Source organism: Bos indicus x Bos taurus, chromosome 10 (genome assembly GCF_003369695.1).
Source record: "Bos indicus x Bos taurus breed Angus x Brahman F1 hybrid chromosome 10, Bos_hybrid_MaternalHap_v2.0, whole genome shotgun sequence".
In the NCBI taxonomy this organism is placed as follows: domain Eukaryota; kingdom Metazoa; phylum Chordata; class Mammalia; order Artiodactyla; family Bovidae; genus Bos; species Bos indicus x Bos taurus.
The window spans coordinates 48,945,858-48,969,450 of NC_040085.1; the positions used below are offsets into that span (position 1 = coordinate 48,945,858).

At 38.9% G+C, this 23,593-nt stretch overlaps 2 protein-coding genes across 4 annotated transcripts in view; both read left to right on the forward strand.

The window, feature by feature from the left end:
- The window catches only part of RAB27A (RAB27A, member RAS oncogene family), an 80,933-nt gene extending 76,137 nt beyond the window's left edge, over positions 1-4,796 (forward strand). For all 3 annotated transcript variants that reach the window (XM_027553959.1, XM_027553958.1, XM_027553960.1), the window contains one exon: positions 2,482-4,796. In XM_027553959.1, the coding sequence (XP_027409760.1) occupies positions 2,482-2,680 (199 nt within the window). In that variant the 3' untranslated portion in view covers positions 2,681-4,796. The remainder of the gene's footprint in view (positions 1-2,481) is intronic.
- A 4,926-nt stretch (positions 4,797-9,722) lies between these two features.
- Positions 9,723-23,371, forward strand: RSL24D1 (ribosomal L24 domain containing 1). The gene is made up of 6 exons (XM_027553961.1): positions 9,723-9,869; positions 15,021-15,134; positions 16,467-16,539; positions 19,247-19,310; positions 21,329-21,414; positions 22,601-23,371. The coding sequence occupies exons 1-6, from the start codon at positions 9,789-9,791 to the stop codon at positions 22,672-22,674; spliced, it is 492 nt and encodes a 163-aa protein (XP_027409762.1). The 5' UTR covers positions 9,723-9,788; the 3' UTR covers positions 22,675-23,371.
- Positions 23,372-23,593: the final 222 nt, after the last annotated feature.

Consider the following 23,593-nt stretch of genomic DNA (forward strand, 5'->3'; position numbering starts at 1 on the left):
TAAATGATTATGGGGTATTAGGAGCTGAGATGGAAGAAACTATGAAAAGTAGAAATAGCGTAATGGAGAGAGATCCTGTTGAGGAATTCAGTGAGGCTGATGACTCTATAGTTGGAAAGATATTTATGATGGACTTTGAGGAAATGTTAAAAATGAGATGTGAACCATTGTAACCACTGTTTACAAGAAAGTTTTCTGCTCAACTACTTTTTTATTTTTGTATTTCCAATTTCAACCCATTATTCTCATAGGGAGAGATGAATTTTTCAGTTGTTTTTTCATGAAACAATAGCTTTCTGAATGGTGATAGAATGATCAAGCCTTCTCCTTAAGTATAAGCAATATTCTTAGACATTGAATAATTCTCCTTGGGTGTAACTGAGAAAGCATGATGGAGAAAATCTAAGTATTTAAATTTTGAGAATTCTTAAACTAAAATTCAGTTCATATAAAAATGGCAGCATCAAAAAGTGTCCCTGGGACTTAATAACATAGATAGTTGATAAGTATTTATTGAGTTTCCATAAAGAATGTCTTCTTCAAACTTGGTAGAGAAATACTGCATGTGAGCAGGGGGATGGGAAAAATGCATTTCCTTCATTTTGTGGATAAGACACCAGATGAAGATGTAGGAAAAAAAAAGACTGAAAGTAACCAAAGAGATAGCCAGGCAAGAGGTTTAAAAATCACTAAGATGATGTAATTTGCCCAGTGAGACCTTCTCTGATTAAGATATTTACTTTATTTTTAAAAAGGTGTATTTACTTCTGGCTGTGCTGGGCCTCTGGTGCTTTACACAGGCTTTCTCCAGATGCGCTGCGTGGGGGCCGCTCCCTGGTTGTGGTGCACGGGCTGCTCTTTGGGGTGGCTTCTCTCGTTGAGCACACAGGCTCTAGGGCATCAGGTTTAAGTAGTTGTGGCACATGGGCTTAGTTGCTCCTTGGCATGTGGGATCCTCTTGGGTCAGGAATTGAACCCATGTCCCCTGCCTTGGCAGGCAGATTCTTAGCCCCTGGACCACCAGGGAAGCACCTGATTAAGGTATTTTAGAGTCAGCGTATGAAGGGCTATGAACACGGGCATGGTGGGATCAGTGGAACAACTATGTCCAGCAGACCTCACAGACAGATGGATAGGTCTTTCTGCTCAAATGCAGTGATGGTTCTTCAAGCAGTTTTTATGAGCTACACTCCAACAGGAAAGAATATAGAGTCCAGTTGCAAGGCCTGTTAGTTCCTGTAGGAAGCAAGCAGATAATAAGGCATCATCTTGAGGAATCATAATGGACAGATAACCTTCATGCCTCCACATGCACCCCGACTGTGATTCTTAGGAAGCAGAACAGTTCTGAAAATATCTGTCAAAGCACTAAGAAGGTTAAAACAATTCTGTTAAAGTTCTCCTGTGGAAGCTGCTCCTAGTCAGAAAGTAATGAAAGAACTATTGGAATTGTAATCAGAGTCATTGATGGAGTGTTAATATGCTATGAGAACACAGGAAAACAGACATTCTTCAGCAAGAGTAATAGAGATGGATGTTAAAGTATCTATAAATGTAAGGAATATTTTACTGAATTCAATTGCAGGACTCCTGAGGGGCTAAACAACTTTCTTTTGTAGTTTTTACATCTAAGAGTATTTTTGGTCAGACTCCTTACTAAGTGGTGGGAATGAAGTTAACAGTGTGAAGAAAATATAACTATATCATTATTTTCATGACTTTATTAAGAAGGGGGAAGAATTTGGCAGGTAATTGATTAATCCCCTTGCAAAGACCAAGTATGAAGGGTGACCACTGCAAGAAGACTGATGATGTCTTAAGAACATGTGAAAAATAACCTTATAGTTTTGAAACGATGCTTTGTGAGTTACTAAAGAATTATACCTAATCTCAGGTCCTGGGATAACAAAATAAACACACTTAAGATTGATATGCTTGAGGAACCCTCAAGTGCTATAAAATTCAGAATGTCTTGTCTTCAAGGGTGTGGTCCAGGAATACCGCCCGGAGCTGACAAGGGGCCAAGCCCTTGACGAATACGGCCAGGGATCTCTGATGTCTCATGTCAGCTTGTTTTTTTTCCCCCATTGACAGCAAGTGAGAGTTCTCTATTTTGGAGAACTTCATACAACATCATGTAAATTTGGAACCAGTAGAGCCTATGGTTGAGTTGGTTACACTTGAACAGCTGTGGATTCAAAGCCTGGTTCCACTCCTTTCTAGCATTAGGAAATTGGGCACATTACTTCATCTTTCTGAGCTATAGTTTCATCATTTGTGAAATGGGGATAAAAACTCCCAGAAGTTTTACATCTCTGTTAGGAATGCAGTGTCAGTTATTATTTTACTTTTTAATGTGCTAAAATGCCTTTCTTGTCCTATATATTTATATTCTTCTGATTTTCTAAGTTGAATTATCAAGGGCAAAGGTCACTGACCTTTCCCACCACACGCTGTAACCCAAGTTGTTGCTTCTTTCAGAGTCCCCTACTTTGAAACTAGTGCTGCCAATGGGACAAACATAAACCAGGCTATTGAGACGCTCCTGGACCTGATAATGAAGCGAATGGAACGGTGTGTGGACAAGTCCTGGATTCCCGAAGGCGTGGTGCGTTCCAACGGTCACACCTCTGCAGATCAGCTGAACGAAGTAAAGGAGAAGGGGTCATGTGGCTGTTGAGGGGGCTTAGTGAGCTGAACAGCCATTCGAGGGGCCCATGTCTGTGACCTTCCCTATGGTGATACATGACTCAGAGAGAGGCAAACAGGCCTTGCGTGCAAACTGCTTCTCACCATCCCAATTAGACCTATCAGTAAAGCATCCCGTTTTAAAATTACTTTGCTGCAGCTTTGTAAATATTCTTTAAGATTCAGCCTGAGAGTTAGGCAAAATATCTCACATAGCCAAAAGTGCCTTATAAAATATTAGCCCCATGGCAGTAGATCGTTCAAGGATTCAGGATTTTGTAGCCACAGAACAGCGCATTTATTATGTATAATGACTGAAGATATAATGACTGCTTTACCATACATAGGCCCAGAGTCTCACCTTTAAGATCTTAGATGTAATATCCGTTCTTAACACAAATTTAAGTCACTTCTTGCACCACAGGGGACTTTCTAAAATGTCATCTAAACAATTTAAATATTAAATAAGAATATACACAAATGATGGTTCAATGTCTTGAGTATAATTTATGTAAGCATTCTCTTTAAAATGAATATAGGAGAAATGGTTGGCCATATCTATAGGCCCTGGATAAACTGGATTGATCGATTTCATGCTCACTGTGACTATTTTTGGTGGGAAGGGCCTTGAGAGTAAGGACTAGGGTGGTTTAGTGTTGTGTAAGCGACTGAAGTGGGGACTTCTGGCTCCCTGCTCAATTCCCTTTGCTCTGAAAGGTTGATTGAAGGGTCAGGGAATTAGATTTTTATGCCTTTAGTTCACAGTGATATGTGCATTTATACTTGGCCTATGTGCTGGCCATATTGAACATAGCTGGTGCTTATGCTGAAGATATTTGTGATAAGCAAATATTTAGCTTCTTTTTCTTTATATTTATAATGTTGGTCTGGCATCCTCAGGCTGCAGTTTCAGTTAGCTTATGAACGACTCATCATTTTTTTTCACCATCAGGCTCTATCTTGTTGATCTTTGAAACTTGTTTTATTCTTATACGGGTGGAATTGAAGGAATTAGTTTATAATTACATAACATGTCTGTTTATACTGTTTGATGGAAGATGGATGTTTGTATTTAAGCAATTACATTCATATTCTGTCTCAAAATAGAAAAACAAAATATTCTATAGCCTGTAGTTTTCACTGAGATCATGGGTATTTACTATACTTGCTGGATCTTGCCAAGGTCATGTACTCTTCCACACTGCCAAAATGTCTTTTTTACCAAATTAAAGGTGTGTTTCAAAATATGCTTCATGGCAGTTGTTTATAAAAATCAAAGGGGAAAATTCTTATTTATTAAAGTAGTTTAAGTAGATTAACATTTCCAAAGAACTTAATGGCTATTTAGGAAGAAATACCACTCATTATAATTTAAATAAAGAATAAAAATAAATGTATTTTGTGATGGCATAACTGTAATTAGAAAAATAAAACTGTGATGAAAAGTAGCTACTGGTACATGATAATTTTCAAACGGCTTTTTATGGACCATCTGTCCTGTTTTTTTTTTTTCCACTGCCCTTCCACCATCTGCTTAAGAAACTTAGTTGTGCTTTGTAAGATCTTATATATTTCTATCCTTAAAATTTAGACTTCTTAAAATACTAAGAAGTCACTGAGTCCTATGCATTTGAATTGTGTATCCTAGTGATAAAAGATCCAGCCATTTCTGGATCAGGGTCCTCATCATAAGCAGTGCCTTGTAAAATTGCTGTAAGACTGAAGTGGAGGAAATAATTTTATAGCTATGTTCCAGGGAACATTTTATATGATTTATTTGTATAGTGAAAAAGAAAACAATATCTGTATTGTGTCAGCCTATCAGGAACCAAACGAGCAATTCGTACAGATTCTATTGGCCTTAAACATAATACACAGTGAAACATATACATGAGACAGTGTGCACACAAGAGCCATTTTTAGTTATTGACATCAATAACCTGTATTCTCTTTGGAAATCGTGTTTAAATTTACTTTGAAGCACCAACATAAACTTTTTTTGTGTGTCAGTGTATTTTTCTATTTACAGGCTTCTGTAAAAGTGAAGTATATCTTCAGTGAATTTTGTGCCAGATAAGCTTATAATAAAAAAGTGGTCTAATCTGTCATTTATGTGTGAACATAACTTCATTTCCCTTTACAAGAAAGTTTCAACCCAGAGGATGTAATGCTCAAGGAAAGCACGTTCAGAGACACAAATTCCATTAGGTACTTGATGAGGGACCAGCCAAGATAACATGTTCTGGAGAAGGTAACTCACACATGTCATCATCAAACACAGATGGAGCACCGACAGCACATGAAGTGTTGTGCCGGCTGTTGACAGGTGAACAAAGCAAGGATGGTAAGGGCTTGAACTAAGGCTGGGGCTGAGAGGTGGGATGCAAGAAGCATTGGGGAGGGTGTGGTACTTAACTGGATGAGGAGGGAATATGGGGAGATGGACTCTCTGACCTTATTTCCTGCCACCCTGTCTACCTCACTCACTCCTCTGTGAGCATACTGGCCTCCCTGGAGCAGTCAAGTGTGTTCCTGGAATATCTGCTGTTCCCTCTGCCTGGAATGCTTGTCTTCCATATATCTACATGGCTCCCTCTCCCACCCTGTAGGACAATTCGAAGTCGTGTTGTCCAAAAGGACTTTGCTGATCACCTTCTCTAAAACAGCAGTCACTCCCTCTCACGGCCCCTATCAGATTGTCCCCCGCTGCCTTGTTATTCTGCTCTGTTTTTGTACATGTCACTTATCACCAGTCAATATCTTTGTATGTTTGTCTCTATCCACTAAGATATAAGCTCCATGAAGATAGGGACGTGGGAAGTTTTCTTCAAAACTGTGTTGCTGCTACCCGGAAAAGGCCTGGAACATGGTAGGTCCTCAAATGGCTATTGGACTGAATAGAGGACTTAAGATGCAGCAGGGTCAAATGAAAGAGTTTTCAAAGTAAGACTCCAAGACTTCAAAATGTTTAGAAAGGTTCTCAAATAATAAGTCCATATTGGTTTATTATAAGAGATAAGGAACTCTGATGGAGAAGGCAATGGCACCCCACTCCAGTAGTCTTGCTTGGAAAATCCCATGGACAGAGGAGCCTGTTAGGCTGCAATCCATGGGGTCACTAAGAGTCAGACACGACTGAGCGACTTCACTTTCACTTTTCACTTTCATGCATTGGAGAAGGAAATGGCAACCCACTCCAGTGTTCTTGCCTGGAGAATCCCAGGGACGGGGGAGCCTGGTGAGCTGCCATCTATGGGGTCGCACAGAGTCGGACACGACTGAAGTGACTTAGCATAGCATAGCATAGGAACTCTGAGAGGTATACTCTTGATCTTTTGAAGTTGATACCAAGATAGCTAACGATCCATTGAAGAAATGTTCAATATGGACTTTTGGGGTTTTTTTTTTTTTGGCCATTCCAAATGGCATGCAGGATCTTAGTTCCCTGACCAGGGATCAAACCCTTGCCCCCACAGTGGAAGTGTGGAGCCTTAACCACTGGACAGAACAGGAAATTCCCAATTAGAAGTTTTTAAAAATTGAACTGTAGTTGATTTACAATCTGTTTTGGCAAAGTAATTTTTTGCTAACATTATATATATATTATATAAGTATATATTAATATATAATATACATGTGTCTATTCTTTTTCAGATTCTCTTCCACTATAGGTTATTGCAAGCTATTGAATATAGTTCCCTGTGCTCTATAGTAGTAGGGCCTTGTTGTTTACTTTATATACAGTAGTGTGTGTATTTGTTAATCCCATACTTCTAATATATTCCTCATCCTCCTTCCTCCTTTCCCCTTTGGTAACCATAAGTTTGTTTCCTATGTCTGTGAGTCTGTTTCTGATTTATAAATAAATTCATTTGTACTGTTTCTTAGATTCCATATTTAAGACATATCATATAGTATTTATCTTTCTCTGCCTGACTTAATTTTTTTAGTATGATAATATCTAGGTCCATCCATGTTGCTGCAAATGGCATTATTTCATTCTCTTTATGGCCAAGCATTGTGTGTGTGTGTGTGTGTATATATATTTTTATCTATTTATCACATCTTCTTTATTCATATATCTGTCAATGGGGGCAGGCTGCTTCCATGTCTTGACTGTTGTAAATAGTGCTGCTATGAGCAGTGGAGAGCAAGTATCTTTTCAAATTAGTTTTTGTCTTTTCCATATATGCCCAGGAGTGGGATTGCTGGATCATATGCTAACTCTATTTTTAGTTTTTAAAGGAAATTTCCATACTGTTTTCCATAGTGGCTGCACGGATTTACTTTCCCAAAAACCATGTTGAAAGATTATTTTTTCTCCACCCCCTCCCTAGCATTTATTATTTGTAGGCTTTTAGATGATAGCCATTCTGACTGGTGTGAGGTGATATGTCATTGTAGTTCTGATTTGCATTTCTCTAATGATTAGTGAAGTTGAGCATCTTTTCATATGCCTGTCTTCTTTAGAGAAATGTCTGTTCTGATCTTCTGTCCACTTTTTGATTGCTTTTTTTTTTTGATATTGAGTTGTAGGAGCTGTCTGTATATTTTGAAAATTAATCCCTTGTTAGTCACATTGTTTACTAGTATTTTCTCCCATTTTATAGGTTGTCTTTTTGTTTTATGATTTCCTTTGCTATGCAAAAGCTTATATGTTTGATTAGTCCCCATTTGTTTATTTTTGCACAATAAAGAATGCTTTGCTTGGCTTCTTATAACCTGGAAAACTCTATATAGTATTTACAGGTCTTCTATTTTTGGCAAGATGGATGAGTTTAGAACTAGAAAACTCTTCTATTATAAGGTACTTGATGATGCTGGATAAAATATAATGAATGTATTTTTTAAATGAACTATTGATCTCTGAAGAAAGTAAGGATAATACCTAGAGACCATCCCTCTTCCTCCACAAAACAGACAACATCAGCAACAACAGTGGGATCTTGTAACAAACTGATACTGGATGTGGTTTGCTTTTGGTTTGGATTTTGCAGGATCAGTAATCAAGGTGCTCAGCTTTAATGGCTACATGCCATCATGAGAGAAAACTTTGGATTCCTTGGAGGTAGGATGTTGGAATGGAGGGCCTAACCCCAAACACACTCAAAGCCAGGGCCTGGTCTATGTCTTAATCTCCCCTGTGAATTTATAACCATAAGTGTGCTTTTACACAGGTTTAAGATTCAAGTTTACATTACTCCTCTCCTGTTTTTTCTTTTTTTCCTGGAAATGTTTAAGCCAAAAAATGAACATACGCTAACATAAAATAATTTGTGACTGGCAATACCTCTGGATTACTTGGGAGAAGCAAACAGAATCTCTTCAGAGGGAACATTTCCACCCAGAATTTACAGAATTTTTACAGAAAACACCTACTAAGGATGAGCTCACTATTTAAAATGAAAACCTGTTCCTTCCCCACCAGCTTCAGCCCCAAACATGAGCAAGGGCCAGTGAACCAAAATCCAGCAATATGGGACTTAAGAACTTCAAATAATATGCTTACCAGATGGAGATCAAAAAATAATTAAAAACATAAAAGGAATTGAAATGTCTGGGGAAAGAAGACTTTATTAAAGATACATGACTGGTTTGAATTTAGAAAAAGACTTCCATGTATGGAAAATGTAGCCACTGGCATTCAGAATGTAATGATTAGAGGTTAAATGGCAAGTCTGAAAAGAGAATGGGTAAACTAGAAGTTCGGAGAAGGCAATGGCACCCCACTCCAGTACTCTTGCCTGGAAAATCCCATGGACAGAGGAGCCTGGAAGGCTGCAGTCCATGGGGTCGCTGAGAGTCGGACACAACTGAGCGACTTCACTTTCACTCTTCATTTTCATGCATTGGAGAAGGAAATGGCAACCCACTCCAGTGTTCTTGCCTGGAGAATCCCAGGGACGGGGGAGCCTGGTGGGCTGCCGTCTATGGGGTCGCACAGAGTCGGACATGACTGACGCGACTTAGCAGCAGCAAACTAGAAGATAGACCGGAGGAAATTACACAGAATTCAGCACAGAGAGATAAGGTACAGAGAGGTTAAGAGAGCGAGAGAGAGGGAGTATTAGGGCTTCAGTTCAGTCCAGTTCGGTCGCTCAGTCGTGTCCGACTTTATGACCCCATGAACCGCAGCACGCCAGGCCTCCCTGTCCATCACCAACTCCTGGAGTCCACCCAAACCCATGTCCATTGAGTCGGTGATACCATCCAACCATCTTATCCTCTGTCGTCCCCTTCTCCTGCCTGCAATCTTTCCCACCCTCAGGGTCTTTTCAAATGAGTCAGCTCTTCGGATCAGGTGGCCAAAGTATTGGAATTTCAGTTTCAGCATCAGTCCTTCCAATGAACACCCAGGACTGATCTCCTTTAGGATGGGCTGGTTGGATCTCCTTGCAGTCCAAGGGACTCTCAAGAGTCTTCTCCAACACCACAGTTCAAAAGCATCAATTTCCTGTACAAATGGTGATTTTTTTATGTCTAGTAATTAAATATATGCATATTAATTAAAAGGCGGAGAGGGAGTAAAGGTGGAGAAGACCACCACTACAAGTTTTTAAAACACAGCTGATTAAGTCCTGCGAGCCTGAGACTCAGCAGCTTCGGTTGCAGTGCGGGGCAGCAAGTTCCCTCCGTGGACACCAGGCAAGTCCTCTAGGGACTGGAATCCGGCGGGGCTCGAGCCGTGGAGAAATGAGTTCCTAGAGACTAGCCAAGTGTGGAGAGCCGCCTGGGAACAGCACAAACTAGAGACAGGATATATAAGACATGAGTAAATGCTGACTTAATATGATACGGTAAGTGGAAAAACTAGACGCTGTAACAGCCAGTTCAGAAGGCGCAGAACCCTGCACTTGTCCAGACTGCCAGCTGCCAACCGGACTGCATTTCTGCGCCTGCCCCAAACGGCAGCGCTTTTCCCGGCGCGGCCACGGGGAGGCGCAGTCACGTTCGGCTCGCTTTCCAGAAGCCCTGAAGAGCACCGCCTTTTCCGGATGCTCTTTCTGGAGAACTGGGAAGAGAATCACTTCCTGTGGCGGGGCTACGTCACTTCCTCTTCAGCTGGGCGTTCGGCCGGCGAGTCCCCACGCGCATTCAACATGCGGATTGAAAAGTGTTATTTCTGTTCGGGCCCTATCTACCCAGGCCACGGCATGATGTTCGTTCGTAACGACTGCAAGGTGAGGAGGTGGGGAGTGGGGCGCTTTTAGCTGCGCTCCCGCCGGGCTGAAGCCGTGCCCGCTCGGCGCGGGGTTACTCTGCGCCTACCAACTTGGCGTGGGGTTTGGCCTGGGATTTCGGCGCGTGAGGCTGGCTTTACTACGGACTCGGACCTCCAGCTCCCGCTGGGGGAGTTTCTCCTTTAGGTGGTCCGAGCAGAGCTGGTCACTAGGCAGCTCTTGGGAGAGGCCGGCAGTAATGAGGTTGAGGAACGATTCCAGCCAGAGCCCACGGGGAAGCTGGGAGTCTGTTGGCCCACTGTTGTATGTGGGCCACATTCTTCAATTCCGTAAACCTTGCTGAACGCATGCCGGGTCAAGCATCTTTGCTGAGGTCCATCTCTATACAGATGTATAAGACTTGCGGTCAGCCGTAGTGTGTAGAGGTTGATAGAAATGTTGGGTATGACTTGATAGCAGAGTTACGTTTTATGAAGTGATTGGAGGTGATTTGGAGAAGGACGTATGTGAAAAGACACTGAAAGGAGGTGCTTTTATCCTGTATCTTGCATTTTGTTTAAGAGCAGGAGGGGAAAGCATTTTAGGAGGAAGGGAAATGAACAATTTGAGCAAAGGGACAGAGGAGCAGTTACTTCTCTGTTTAAGGAAGTGACGGATTACAGATGGTGATAGAGGCTTGGGGTAGGTATAAATACAAATATAAATCTATATTAAAAAGGTACGTCTGAAAACAAGATACATACAGATGTTACCGGACTTTCGATGGAGTTGTTTCTGGGCAAACCCATTGTAAGTCGAAGATGCAAAAGCCTAATCTACTGAATATTGTATATAGCCTAGCCTTCTTTAAACATGCTCAGAACACATTAGCTTACAGTTGGGCAGAATCATCTAACACAAAGCCTCTTTTATAATGAAGTGTTGAATATCTCATGTAATTTATGATATACTCTACTGGAATTGAAAAACAGAATGATTCTAACTATTAAGTTGTTCACTCTGTGGACTGGGAGCTTTGGTTTGCTGCCAGATGCCCAGCATCAGAGAGAATTTTACTGCATGGCTAGCCTGGGAAAGATCACAATTTGAAATATGATTTCCACTGAATGTGTATCACTTTTGCACCATTGTAAAGTTGAACCATCTTAAGTTGGGCACGGTCATTATAAGGCCTCATTGTGAAAGGCTTTAGGAATAATACATGGATTTGCCTTTCATACCAGAATGAATTCCATTCCTCTGTTCAAAATGTTGTTTCTCAGAATTTGAGCTCTCTTATATTTGCTTCAGAATCACTGGACACTTGTGGAAAAAACTAACTCCTGATTCCCACCAGATCTGTTGAATTGGAATGTCTAGGGGGAAGGGTCACTTTCATGCATTGGAGAAGGAAATGGCAATCCACTCCAGTGTTCTTGCTTGGAGAATCCTAGAGATGGGGGAGCCTGGTGGGCTGCCGTCTTTGGGGTTGCACAGAGTCGGATATGACTGAAATGACTTAGCAGCAGCAGCAAGGGGAAGGGAAGAGGCTCTAGGAATCTATATTCAATGAGGTGATTTTGACACGCTCAGGAGTTACAGTTTGTACTTCTTCACCTTATATGTGTATTCTGTATGAAAAATACTGACCTCACTAAATTAGGAGTAAGAGTTCTTGCTGAAATGAGGCACCAAAGGTGTATTTGGGAACCTGAAAGAGTATGTAAGTGATTCTTAATTCCTCCTCTCAGGAACATGACAAAGAATTTATAGCAGTGAATGAAATGATCACTGGGTTGAAATGTAATTCACAGTAGGCATTATGGCATTGTAGATTATCTGGTGGTCATAATTTTATGATTTTTGTCCATCAGTGTTTGTCAGCTGGATATGGAAATTAGGACAGTGGGAGCTGTTTAAAGTTGGGTGTTGACCTGGCAGATACAGTGGGAGTTCAGGTTGATGAGGAAGTCTGTGTTGCTAGCAAGAATGGTGTTGAGTTAGCTGGAAGCTCGCTTGCTCTAGGGAAGACCAGTGTATCCAGAACAGAGTCGATTGGGGAAATAAGATGTAGAGGCCCAGAAGCACTAATGAAGACCAAGCACCTCATTTTTTCCTTTGTTGATACTTCCCACATCTTTATATCCTAGTTCCAGGTTTGAATTTCCCACTTGACAGAGAAATCCTGTTTGTACCTAACAGTGAGCCTCCTGAAAGAGAGTTCTTATTACCTCAGCTCTTTTTGCTCTCAGAATTAATAGTCATGTGCTTAGATAGTTCTGCTAGAAACTGAGAGTTACCGTTGAATCTTTTCACTCTTTGTATCTAGTTATAGGTCCTATCCATGCTGCCTTTGCAAAGGATAGTGGTGTCTTAGCTTTCTTCTGCCTTCCTGGTCCCAGATTAGGCACTTGTCACTTTTGTAGCCTCCTATTTTTTCTCCATTTATGCTTGTAGCTTTTGAGACCATCTTTCACAGACATCTCCCCTCTTATGCTTCTCAAGTAGCTTCTTAAGAGTAGAATTAGTGTTTGTTGTTGTTTAGTCACTAAGTTGTGTCTGACTCTTTCGTGACTCTATGGACTGTAGCCCATCAGGCTCCTCTGTCCATGGGATTTCCCTGATGGAAATGCTGGAGTAGGTTGCCATTTTCTTCTCCAGGGGTCCTTGGTGACAGAGGATTGAACCTGCATCTCCTGCATTGCAGGAGGATTCTTTACTGCTGACCCACCAGGGAAATCAGAATTAGTGTGTTACTAATTAAAATACTGGAAAAAGTGAAAATATTAGTTGCTTAGTCGTGTCTGGCTGTTTGTGATTCCATGGACGGTGTAGCCTACCAGGCTTCTGTGTGCATGTGATTTTCCAGGAACGAATACTGGAGTGGATAGCTATTCCCTTCTCCAAGGGATATTCCCAACCCAGGGATTAAACCTGGGTTTCCTACATTGCAGGCAGATTCTTTTTGGTCTGAGCAACCAGGGTAAAATATTACTGCTCTGTATTTTCATAGTTTGCAAACAGAAACATGTACACTCTTAAGGTGTGCTTAATAATTCTTTGTTGAATTAGTGGCATAAAAAGTATTGAACTGTGAAGCTCAGATGGATCATTTGTTTGCATGTTGAAGACTGAGGATGGTGCTCAAGGACTAGATTAGAAGGGAAATTTGAGCCTATGAAGCTTTGTCTCACACAGAATCATCCACCACCTACCCCAGTAGAGATTTAATCACTCCTTAATGTGTATTTACATGTTACTTTATACTTGATTGTTGTGTATAGCCATATCCCATTATTTATATCCTAGTCTGATCTTTATTTCTCTTGTTTGCAAAGTGAGACTTTATCACAATACTGGACTAAGCGTCTCAGGGTAGAGCATTGTGTTTTAATTATTCTTGTACTTCTTGCACCTACTGCAACATCCAGCACATAGTAGCTGCTCTTTATTTGGGAATCCCCATCCCATCTCACTGACTCCAGTCTCTTCAGATACTTTATCATGCTTTTTCAAGTGAGTCTGTTAGATACAGAGTTTAAGTAGGCTTCCCTGTATCTTCCCATTGTCTTTCTTTGGAACTGAGAAGACCTAGAAAAGTTCAAACTTCTCAGTGAGGACTTGTGTAGGAGTTGTCTAGTAGATATTAAACAAGGACGGCTTTTACTTAAAACGGTAGTAGTACTTTGGGCTGGAAATATGCAAAAGAAGTTTTACCAATAATGATTTTATAGTGAAGTGACTTAGCAGCAGCAGCATTCCAGAAAACTACTGTAGTTCACATATTTTCTAGCTGTTTGAAATTAATTCAAGAACATAGAGAGGGCTCTCCAGGAAGTCTGGCCCTCGATTAAATTGATCTAACATTGACCATTTGTTTCTTCCTTTTCTTTTCTTTTTAACCTTGCCATACTGCTTGTGGGATCTTAGTTCTTGGACCATGGATCCATCACAGGGCCATCCCAGTGAAATGCCAAGTTCTAACCACTGGGCCACCAGGGAATTCTCTAGTATTGACTGTTTCTAAGAAATCTATGTCCTAATGTGATTAGTGACCTGTTTCAAGGTCCTCATAGAACAGTGCACATAAAATGAAAAGTATTGTGATTTGTGATTTATGTGCACCCGCACACAGAGGCTTTATTGTTGTTTTAGTCACTAAGTTGTGTCTGACTCTTTGCAACTGCATGGACCTACCAGGCTTCCCTGTCCATGGAATTTCCCAGGCAAGAATATTGGAATAGGTTGCTGTCTCCTTCTCTAGGGGATTTTCTCGACCCAGAGATCAAACCCATCTCTTGCTTTGGCAGGCGAATTCCTTACTGCTGAGTCTCTTAGCTTGAAATGTCTGTACCTTAGTTTGGCCTTTTTTTGAATGGATCACATCTAAGCATGATAATTCAATTTAATTTTCTTTGCCAAGGTCCACAGATTCAATTATAATACTTTTTCTCTCAGGTTTCCTCTAGTAATACAAATTGTAACTTTTTCTAAGACAGAGTAACAAAATGATGCATTTTAGATGTATAAATCCCAGTAAGTCACTTAGGAGCACTTTGAATCATCATTAAATTGTAAACACTATTAAAGGATCACATCTTTGGAGATGAAAGTGTAGAATTAAAGTAGTGAAGAATCTTCCTAGTAGATCTCTGAATAAATTCTTTAGAAAAACAAATCTGTAGCCAGTTTTAGTTGCTTTTTTGGGAAATTATTTTGTGCAACAGTGAAAAGAACCAAAGGACATTTCAGAATGGTTGTTTGGAACTTTACCCCTCCCCCCTCATTGAGATATATATACAAAGTGAATTTTGAGAATTATTCTGAATTGCAAATGGATTTAAATAAATGACTTAATTAAAATTGTTCCCTTCATTCAAGATCATAGTAAAGGTTTTACTGTTATTCTATAAAAATGCTAGTTTTTAACCATATTTTGGGGGCCCTCAGTCTTAGTCATAATGATGTTTGATAGTCAAAAAATAGTTCAATTTGCGTTTCATGTGATACGTCTCGTATTTCTAAATGGTGCTGTTTAAGTAGAAGCAGTTGTGAGTGAGAACCATTGTTATTTCTCAGACTTTATAGTATATTTTGTCTGGTGGGGTAATGTCCTATGGCATAAAAGTTTTTAATATTGTCTTTTCACTATTTTAACACTTTTTAAAATAGGTGTTCAGATTCTGTAAATCCAAGTGCCATAAAAACTTCAAAAAGAAGCGCAATCCTCGCAAGGTCAGATGGACTAAAGCGTTCCGGAAAGCAGCTGGTAAAGAGCTCACGGTGGTGAGTACACTTAGCTATCAGTATAGTTTTTATAGTTTTCAAAATTTTAGTTTTTGGATGGGGAACAATTGATGTTAATTAGAGTTAGTATCAATTAACTCTAATAAGGCTTCCCATAGAGTGATTAATGACTGACTGACTTGTATTTGGCTTTGGCAATCTCATTCTCACACGATCCCCAAAACTATAAATCTGTAGAATTCTGAAAAGGAAAAAAAGATTCCTAATCTAGTTTGTAGAAATGATTTTTCTTATTCTCCAAAAAGTATTTTTAGCTCTTGTAACAAAGGGGAGAATTATTTAAATGGATTAAAGTCGGAAACTGTTACTTAAGGATTTTGAAAGGAAGTTAAGAGATAAAAGGATGTTTGTGTAGCAGTGAGGGCTCGGATGAGGTTTGTAATAACTTGTTTATCAGTTTTTCAGTTTTCTTAGCTGGACTTTGTGTCTGAGAGCAGAGAACTTAGTTAATGATATTGGTGTAAGGAGGAATAATGAGGAATCGGGGTGAGGGAGTTTCATGAGATGAGCCCCCACAAGTATTGCTCTTACTGAGTTGGTATGAGGTCCCACTGAGGCTTGGCCACACTCTATCCTTGAAAAGGAAGGAGGAGAAACTGTTGCACAGGTTGTTTTTGAGGGTGGGAGATCTTTCAGCTGTCTTCTCCCTGCTGTACTTTCTCTTCCACCAAACCCATGACTTTTTCCCACCTTTCCACTCTGTAAAAGCAGTGTCTTAAGTAGTTGCTATGAAGTCCTTTTCTGGCTTTCTTAACACCTGAAGTTTTTCAGTGAATGTAAAGAATATTTTTTGACAACTTGTAAGGCCAGATCATGATCGTTGTCACAAAAATAATTTTCAGTATGGATGAATAGAACTGTAGCATCTCAAATACAGGTGGCAACTGTATGAGTGAAGGAAGAATGCTAGGTCATATTCATTTGCTGGTGACCAGTTACCTTGTCATGGCTGAGGTTACTGTGATCTGAACAGAGTCTTGTGTATCTAAATGAAATAGCTAAATAGCTTTTCATTGGAAAAGACCCTGATCCTGGGAAAGGTTGAAGGCAGGAGGAGAAGGGGACGACAGAGGACGGGATGGTTGGATGGCATCACCGACTCAATGGATATGAGTTTGAGCAAACTCCTGGAGATGGTGAAGGACAGGGAAGCATGCTGTAGTCCATGGGGTCACAAAGAGTCGGCCATGACTGAGCAACTGAGAACAACAGTAGCTTGAAATACTTAGAACTTATGTGAAAAGGAGAAAAAGTTTTAAGAAATGCTTCTTTTCTATCTCTCTTAAAACCATATTTTCCCTCTTTTTACAGGATAATTCATTTGAATTTGAAAAACGTAGAAATGAACCTGTCAAATACCAGCGAGAACTGTGGAATAAAACCAGTAAGTCACAAGGGAATATGAGGAGTTTTCAGGAGACACTGGTTTGGGATATTACCATAGCTTTAATATCAGTTGATTGTTTAAATATTAAATTTATTCTTTTAATTGGTTAGTTTTTATAGCTGCTACTGCTAAGTCACTTCAGTCGTGTCCAACTCTGTGTTACCCCATGGACGGCAGCCAACCAGGCTCTCCCATCCCTGGGATTCTCCAGGCAAGAACGCTGGAGTGGGTTGCCATTTCCTTCTCTAGTGCATGAAAGTGAAAAGTGAAAGGGAAGTCGCTCAGTCGTGTCGGACTCTTAGCGACCCCATGGACTGCAGCCTACCAGGCCCCTCCATCCATGGGATTTTCCAGGCAAGAGTACTGGAGTGGGTTGCCACTGCCTTCTCCTAGTTTTTATAGTTTTATCCTTATTTCAATGGCTCTGCTGTATTTGTGTTTTTTATTATAAGCTATCCCAACTCTTTTCAGAACTGATTGCTGTATCCATTATTAAAGTAGCATAATTATTAAATTTGCTGTAATTTGAAGTGCCTGCACAGAGATCTAAAAGCAGTCAAATATCTCAACAAAAAAATAGAGATGTAGAATACTTTGTGGAGGTGTAACATAGTTAAGATATACAAAAAACTTAACACACTTTGCCAGTTTAGATAATTTGGTTTAGGGATATAAGTATTGTTAGGGATACAAGTATTGTATACCTCATGAAACTTAGTGATTCTGTAAAGTTCAAAAATACAGCATGTAAGCATGATAATTACAAATTTTCTAAGAGAATTTCTAAGTGTTTGACCTGAGTGAAAATGAAGTTAGAGGCTACTAAACTATAAGCAGTAATGTTTTAGTTCTTACCTGTCTGCATACCTACTTACCTAGCTCTTTCTGTCCATTTACTTATTTAAGTTAGGAAATGGCAACCCACTCCAATACGCTTGCCTAGAAAATTCCATGGGTGGAGGAGCCTGGTGGGCTACAGTCCGTGGGGTCATGAAGAGTCGGACACGACTGATCAACTTCACGAGGCTTTAATTTAAAAAAAATTCTCATATGTAGTAAAACTTAATTTCTTAATCTAGCTTAAAGATTTTACCATGTATATGTGTAGTGTGAGGCCCTTGGCCCTACCTTTTCTTCTTCCCCCGTGCCTGCTTATGCAGCCTTAGCCTCTTCTAGTCTTTGGTGTGGAGGTGAGGTAGTTTGTTAACTAGAAGTCTCTTTAAGACTTAGAATTCTACCAGACTTACTGTGCTGATCATTTCACAGTATGCACAAACACATCGGTCCCATATGGGGCTGTACATTTTTCACAGGATTATTCAGTTGATTCCTGGAAGCACTTTTGGCGGGGACTTTATTGAAAGAGTCTAAATCATTTCTGGACTCCATTGAGTTTTATTTCATTTTGGCCTTTGTTTTCTTCTTTGTTCCTACTTGAAGATAGCAGCTCCAGACCATTTTTATCTATAACTACTTTTATTTGGTGGGTATTCAGCTTGATGTGGAAACTGAGGTGCATATCTTAGTTTAATCATCTGTGGATATTCAGTTACTGAGACCCTCTGTGCTGGTATCATGATGTTTTTATTGTTCCTGAGAAATACTGAGAAATCCTTTACAATCAGTAACCACTGATTCTGGTATATGAAGATGAACAGGGCATATACTCTCAGTGCATTTTACTGAGAACTCCTATTTTGTTATTTGTTAGACAGTAGTTGGTTCAGGTATTACTACAGAGCCTCATTCGTTTGCCCCACTCAGATACACAGACTACACCTTAAGAATCTGGTTGGGAATTGTGCTGCTCGGTATGGTAGCCACCAGTCAGAGGGGCTGCCAAGCAATTAAAATGTGACTGGTCTGAATTGAGATGTGCTGTGAATGTAAAATACATGCTGGATTGTGAACACTTGGTGTGAAAACAAGCATAAAATCTCAGTAAAGAATTCTTTATATTAATTACATGTTGAAATGACAGTAATTTGAATATGTTGGGTTAAACAAAATGTACCTTAAATTTAATTTTGAACTGTTCCCATTTACTTTTTGAAAAAAAATGTGGCTACTGGAAAATGTAAATTACATATGTGATTTATCTTACATTGTACAGTACTTACACAGATTCTAGAGTATAGTTGGACTCAACTGCCTTATAACCAAGGGTCTTGTATAAATTTTCCAAAACAGTTGTTGGATTTTAGTGGTTAAGAATGTGGCAAATTGACAGGTTTATTCTACCAATATTTGTAATGTGATCATATTTCAGGTATATAATGTGATTCATAATGAGATCATAGCTCAGGTACTTGAAGAAAAAAGTAGCTTTTATTACCAGGAAAGGGGTCTTTATTTATAGAGATGACAAACTAAGAATGGGATTAATGTCATTAATCCAAGTTCTCTGTAGAATAAAATTTGAAAAGTATTGGACTGGTTTCAAGTATAAGGAAAATTTATTAGTAATAAAGGCTTTTGCAAAGTAAAGATTAAAGAAATGATACTTGGGAAAGAGTCAAAAGTGACGTTAACCAAGAGACGTACTTTTGTCAGCTTTAGTAGGAATTGTTTTTGCAGTGAGTTTGTTTGGTTTAGTCCATTTCTAAATCAGGATAAAGAGGTGATTGTTAAAGCTCTTGTTGATTATAATCATCTGGCTTGAATGTACATACATTTGTTAACTTTAATGAATTTTTTTTAATAGTTGATGCAATGAAGAGAGTTGAAGAGATCAAACAGAAGCGACAAGCTAAATTTATAATGAACAGGTATGAATGTTTTAAAATATCTTTATTTTCACATAACTTCTGACTTTCAGAAACTATTAAGATAGTATAAAGAACTCTGTATATTCTGTTAGCATTTTGTCAGATTTACTTTGTGTTTAACTCTGTGTGCAGTAAGTTGAAGACATCATGCCTTTTCCTCTTAAGTATACTTCAGTGTATATATGTCCTAAAAATAGTATGTTCTTTTTCTGTGTGGTTTTTAAAATTGAGGTATAGTTGACACACAACATTATTTTGGTATCAAGTATACAACATAAGAACATGCTCTTATATAACCACAGTATAGTTATCAAATCAGAAAATTATCACTGATAAAATATTGTTATTTAATCTATAGACCTTACTTGATTTTACCAGTTGTTCCAATAATGTCCTTCATCACAGCAGAAAATCATGTTATCATGCATTGCATTTGGCAGTCATGTCTCCTCAAGCTTTTTTAACCCAGACAGTTTCTCGCCTTTGTCTTAAATGACATTGACATTTTTGAAGAGTACAGGTTAGTTACTTTACAGGATGTTTCTCATTTTGTGTTTGTTGTTTCCTTCATGATTAGATTCAGGGTAGGCATCTTTGGCCAGACTGTCACAGAAATGTGTCTTCCAGGTACATGTTGCCTCTTACTGGTGATGTTAACTTTTATCACTTGGTTAAAGTAGTGTCTGCTAGTTTTCTCCCCTGGAAATGGAGGAAACTACTTTACTGCTTTATTCCCCTCTTTGTAATCAGTGCATCTTGAGGGAGACACACTCAGCAAAGAACCTGTTACTCCTCAAAGTGGTATCTACTGGTTTTAGTAGTCTTGCCTGGAAAATTCCATGGATGGAGAAGCCTGGTAAGCTTCAGTCCATGGGGTCGCGAAGAGTCAGACACAACTGAGTGACTTTACTTTTACTTTTCACTTTCATGCACTGGAGAAAGAAATGGCAACCCACTCCAGTATTCTTGCCTGGAGAATCCCAGGGACAGCAGAGCCTGGTGGGCTGCCATCTATTGGGTTGCACATTGAGTCGGACATGACTGAAGCGACTTAGCAGCAGTGTTCTGCCTGAATCTGTTACTATTGTTATTATTGCCAAGTGGTGATTTTTCTAATTTCATCCTTTCCTATTTATTAGTTGGCTTTTTTATCCAAGAAAGAACATTTTTCTTTTTTCCCAGTTCCACATTTATTATTTTATTCATTTATTCACATCATATGTGTGGTGTGTACACTAATTCTTACTGTCTTCAGTGTGTTACAGTTCTTTATCATTATTTATTTTGATGTTCTAAGTACCCCAAGTTGGCCAGTGAGAGTTTTTCAGGCAGGCTCTGTGTCATTTTGACAATTCCTCATCATTCTTTGGGTGCTTTCTTGCTTTATGGCTATTAAGATTTTCTAGTACCATCTTGCACTTCCCCTGCCCCAGCTTGAAACTGGCTATTTCTTTAGAAGAGACATCACTTTTGATCTAGTCATCATAAACGTCTGTCATAGAAAAGCATGTGTCAACAGCTCTTTGGCTTTAAACCTTTTTAATTATGAAAAAAAGGGGGCCCAAATGCTTGAGAACTAATCTATTGACTTTTTTTGTTGTTGTTGAATGTCTCATGTGTTTCGTGCTCTTGTAATTACTGAATGATTTTAAAAAACAGGTAACACAGAGATTATATCTTTCTCCTCAAATAGAGAACAGATACTTTAATGATTAGAGGTTTGTATTCTGTGTCTGTGATCTCTAAGGCTTGTTAATTCTTTGTTGCAGTTACATTTCTTCATTCACTAAGCAAATACATATTCAACCCCCAATTTATTCCTGACGAGGCACTAGAAATAACAGTGAATGAGCAAATTGGGAGTGTAGGAATCATTAAGCTAATGAGGAACGAGAAACATTATATTCCCATTTCTCATCTGTGTGGTTAACTAAATATAATTTTTACGAATTACAAGTTAATGTCTTTTAAAGAGGTTTTAGTAACTGAGCTTTTGGCCTTGATGTGTTTTATCCTAGGTTGAAGAAAAATAAAGAACTACAGAAAGTTCAGGACGTTAAAGAGGTCAAGCAAAACATCCATCTTATCCGGGCCCCTCTTGCAGGTAAGTAGGCATACACAGGAGCTCTCTGCCTTCTGTAGAGAAATGGAAAGCTTTTGTGGTCCATGTAATTGGGTACCAGCCAACTTTTTGAGGATAAATATTTTTTTTTTCATGTAAATATTCTCTCTCATTTAGGATATGACTTGGTAATTTATAAAAAATACTGATTCAGTGCATTTCTGAGTTCCATTCAGTTTATTGCGTGTGGTGTTTCTTTTCTCCCTTCAGAAAATCCTAGCTTCTGTAAAAACACTTTCCAAGTTAATCAAAATTATTTGAGTCATAATTAAATTTGCCTCATACCTGTTTTGATTAAAAGGACAATGTTTCATATTAATAGTTCCCAAACTTCATTTGGTGTGGGAATTACTTGGGGGACTTATTAAGCACAGAGGTTCAAGCCCCTTGGATCTGGACCTCTGTGCTTCAGGAGCTCTCCAGGTGATTCTGATACCTCAGTTTGAGAACTGCAGTTTTGTGCTAAAGCCTCGCTTGTCCTTCTGTAACTTACAGGTAGGCACTCACTTGGGCAGTCGTTTGTGTGCATAATTTCTTTTGTGAGGTGCTAGGAAACCAGTATTTTTCCTCAGCTGGCACCGAGTACAATCTATCAGAAGGAGAGAGATTTTGGTTGGATTTAGCTATGCCTAAATCTTAGTTAAGTCAAATTCTGTAACAACATATTGGGTAGACTTACGCAAGAGTCCCAGCTAGGACTTTTTTGTACCAAATTAAAAAAAAAAAAAAAGAATCCTGGAGCATTGTTTCACATATAGATTATATGGACTGACACCCCAAAAACAATAGAAAGGAACTGTTATTATCTAAGATTTTAGGTAGCCCTTTTTGAGATAGAGAGTGCAGTGTTGAGAACAGAGATCTTGGCTCCAGATGGCCAGGGTTTACATCCAACCCCTCTGTCTTACTGGACTTACTAGCCAAGTGACCAGGTCACTGATTGATTTGTCTCTGGACCTCAGTTTTCTCATTTTTGAGATGTAGGTTGTCACGAAGGTGAGATGAGCAAATGTGTGGCAAGTCATAAGACCTGTGTGAGTTTAGTTACTATTCTTAAATTATTTAGGAATATTTAATGTTATTTTAAAATAGCCAAGATTCTTTATAAGTGTGGACATGACTTCCACAAGGTCACACCAAATCAATGAGTTTAATTTCTTTTTTCAAGGCAAAGGAAAGCAGCTGGAAGACAAAATGGTACAGAAATTACAAGAGGATGTGGACATGGAAGATGTTTCTTAAAACTCTGTCTGTAAGCATTTCTTTTAAGTGCATCTGGAAATCTCCTTTGGAAGCTTAGAACTTGTAAATTGTTGAATTTTTTTTTTTCCCCACGTAAGGTCACTCAGATGAAAGGGGAATAAATACTTCTGTCCTACATTGATATTTGCAGAACAGCAGATATTATGGATGCTAGGTTGCATCTCAATGTTCAACCTTCACTGAGAGATACACTTTTATAAATTATGAAAACTATGTTTGTAAATAGAGAAGTGAATTGTGGACATAAAATGGTCATGCCATTTGCTTAATGGCACTGGGCAGCATTTATGTCATGATGACAAATTCATGACTAGTAATATATATAAAATAAAATTTTCTTTGCAGTAAAATATTTCCTTTATTAATGTTCTGGATGGGATACAGCAAGGAACTAACAATCTGTATGATAATTAGCCTCAAGTAATATCTTTTCTTTCAATTTTAATATTTCTGGTTATGGTTTATTAGCATCTTAGAAGAACATAATGGCCCAATATATTGAAGCCTGATTATGTTGGACTGTTTTGATGTGGTTTAACTATTGTGATAGTCATTTGTGGATGTTGAGGGTGAGTTGAACAGTCTGTTCCTGAAATGGCACTGTGTAATTTCCACTTTGGAGAATACTCAGTGACAAGTTGACATTCCTAGTAGAATAAACTTTATTTTTCCATGACTTCAGTGCCTATTACAATTTTTGGTGTGGTTTTCTTTTCAAAAATTCCTAATCGTTTTTGGAAAATGGGATGTATGAATAGCACATAAATTATTTGCACATAAATTGTTTCTAAAGTAACCACCTACATATTTTCTTAAAAGTACTAAACAAAAGGTAGATATTCCCAGGTAAATAATCCACCTGCCAAACAGGAGATGCAGGAGATATGGGTTCAATTCC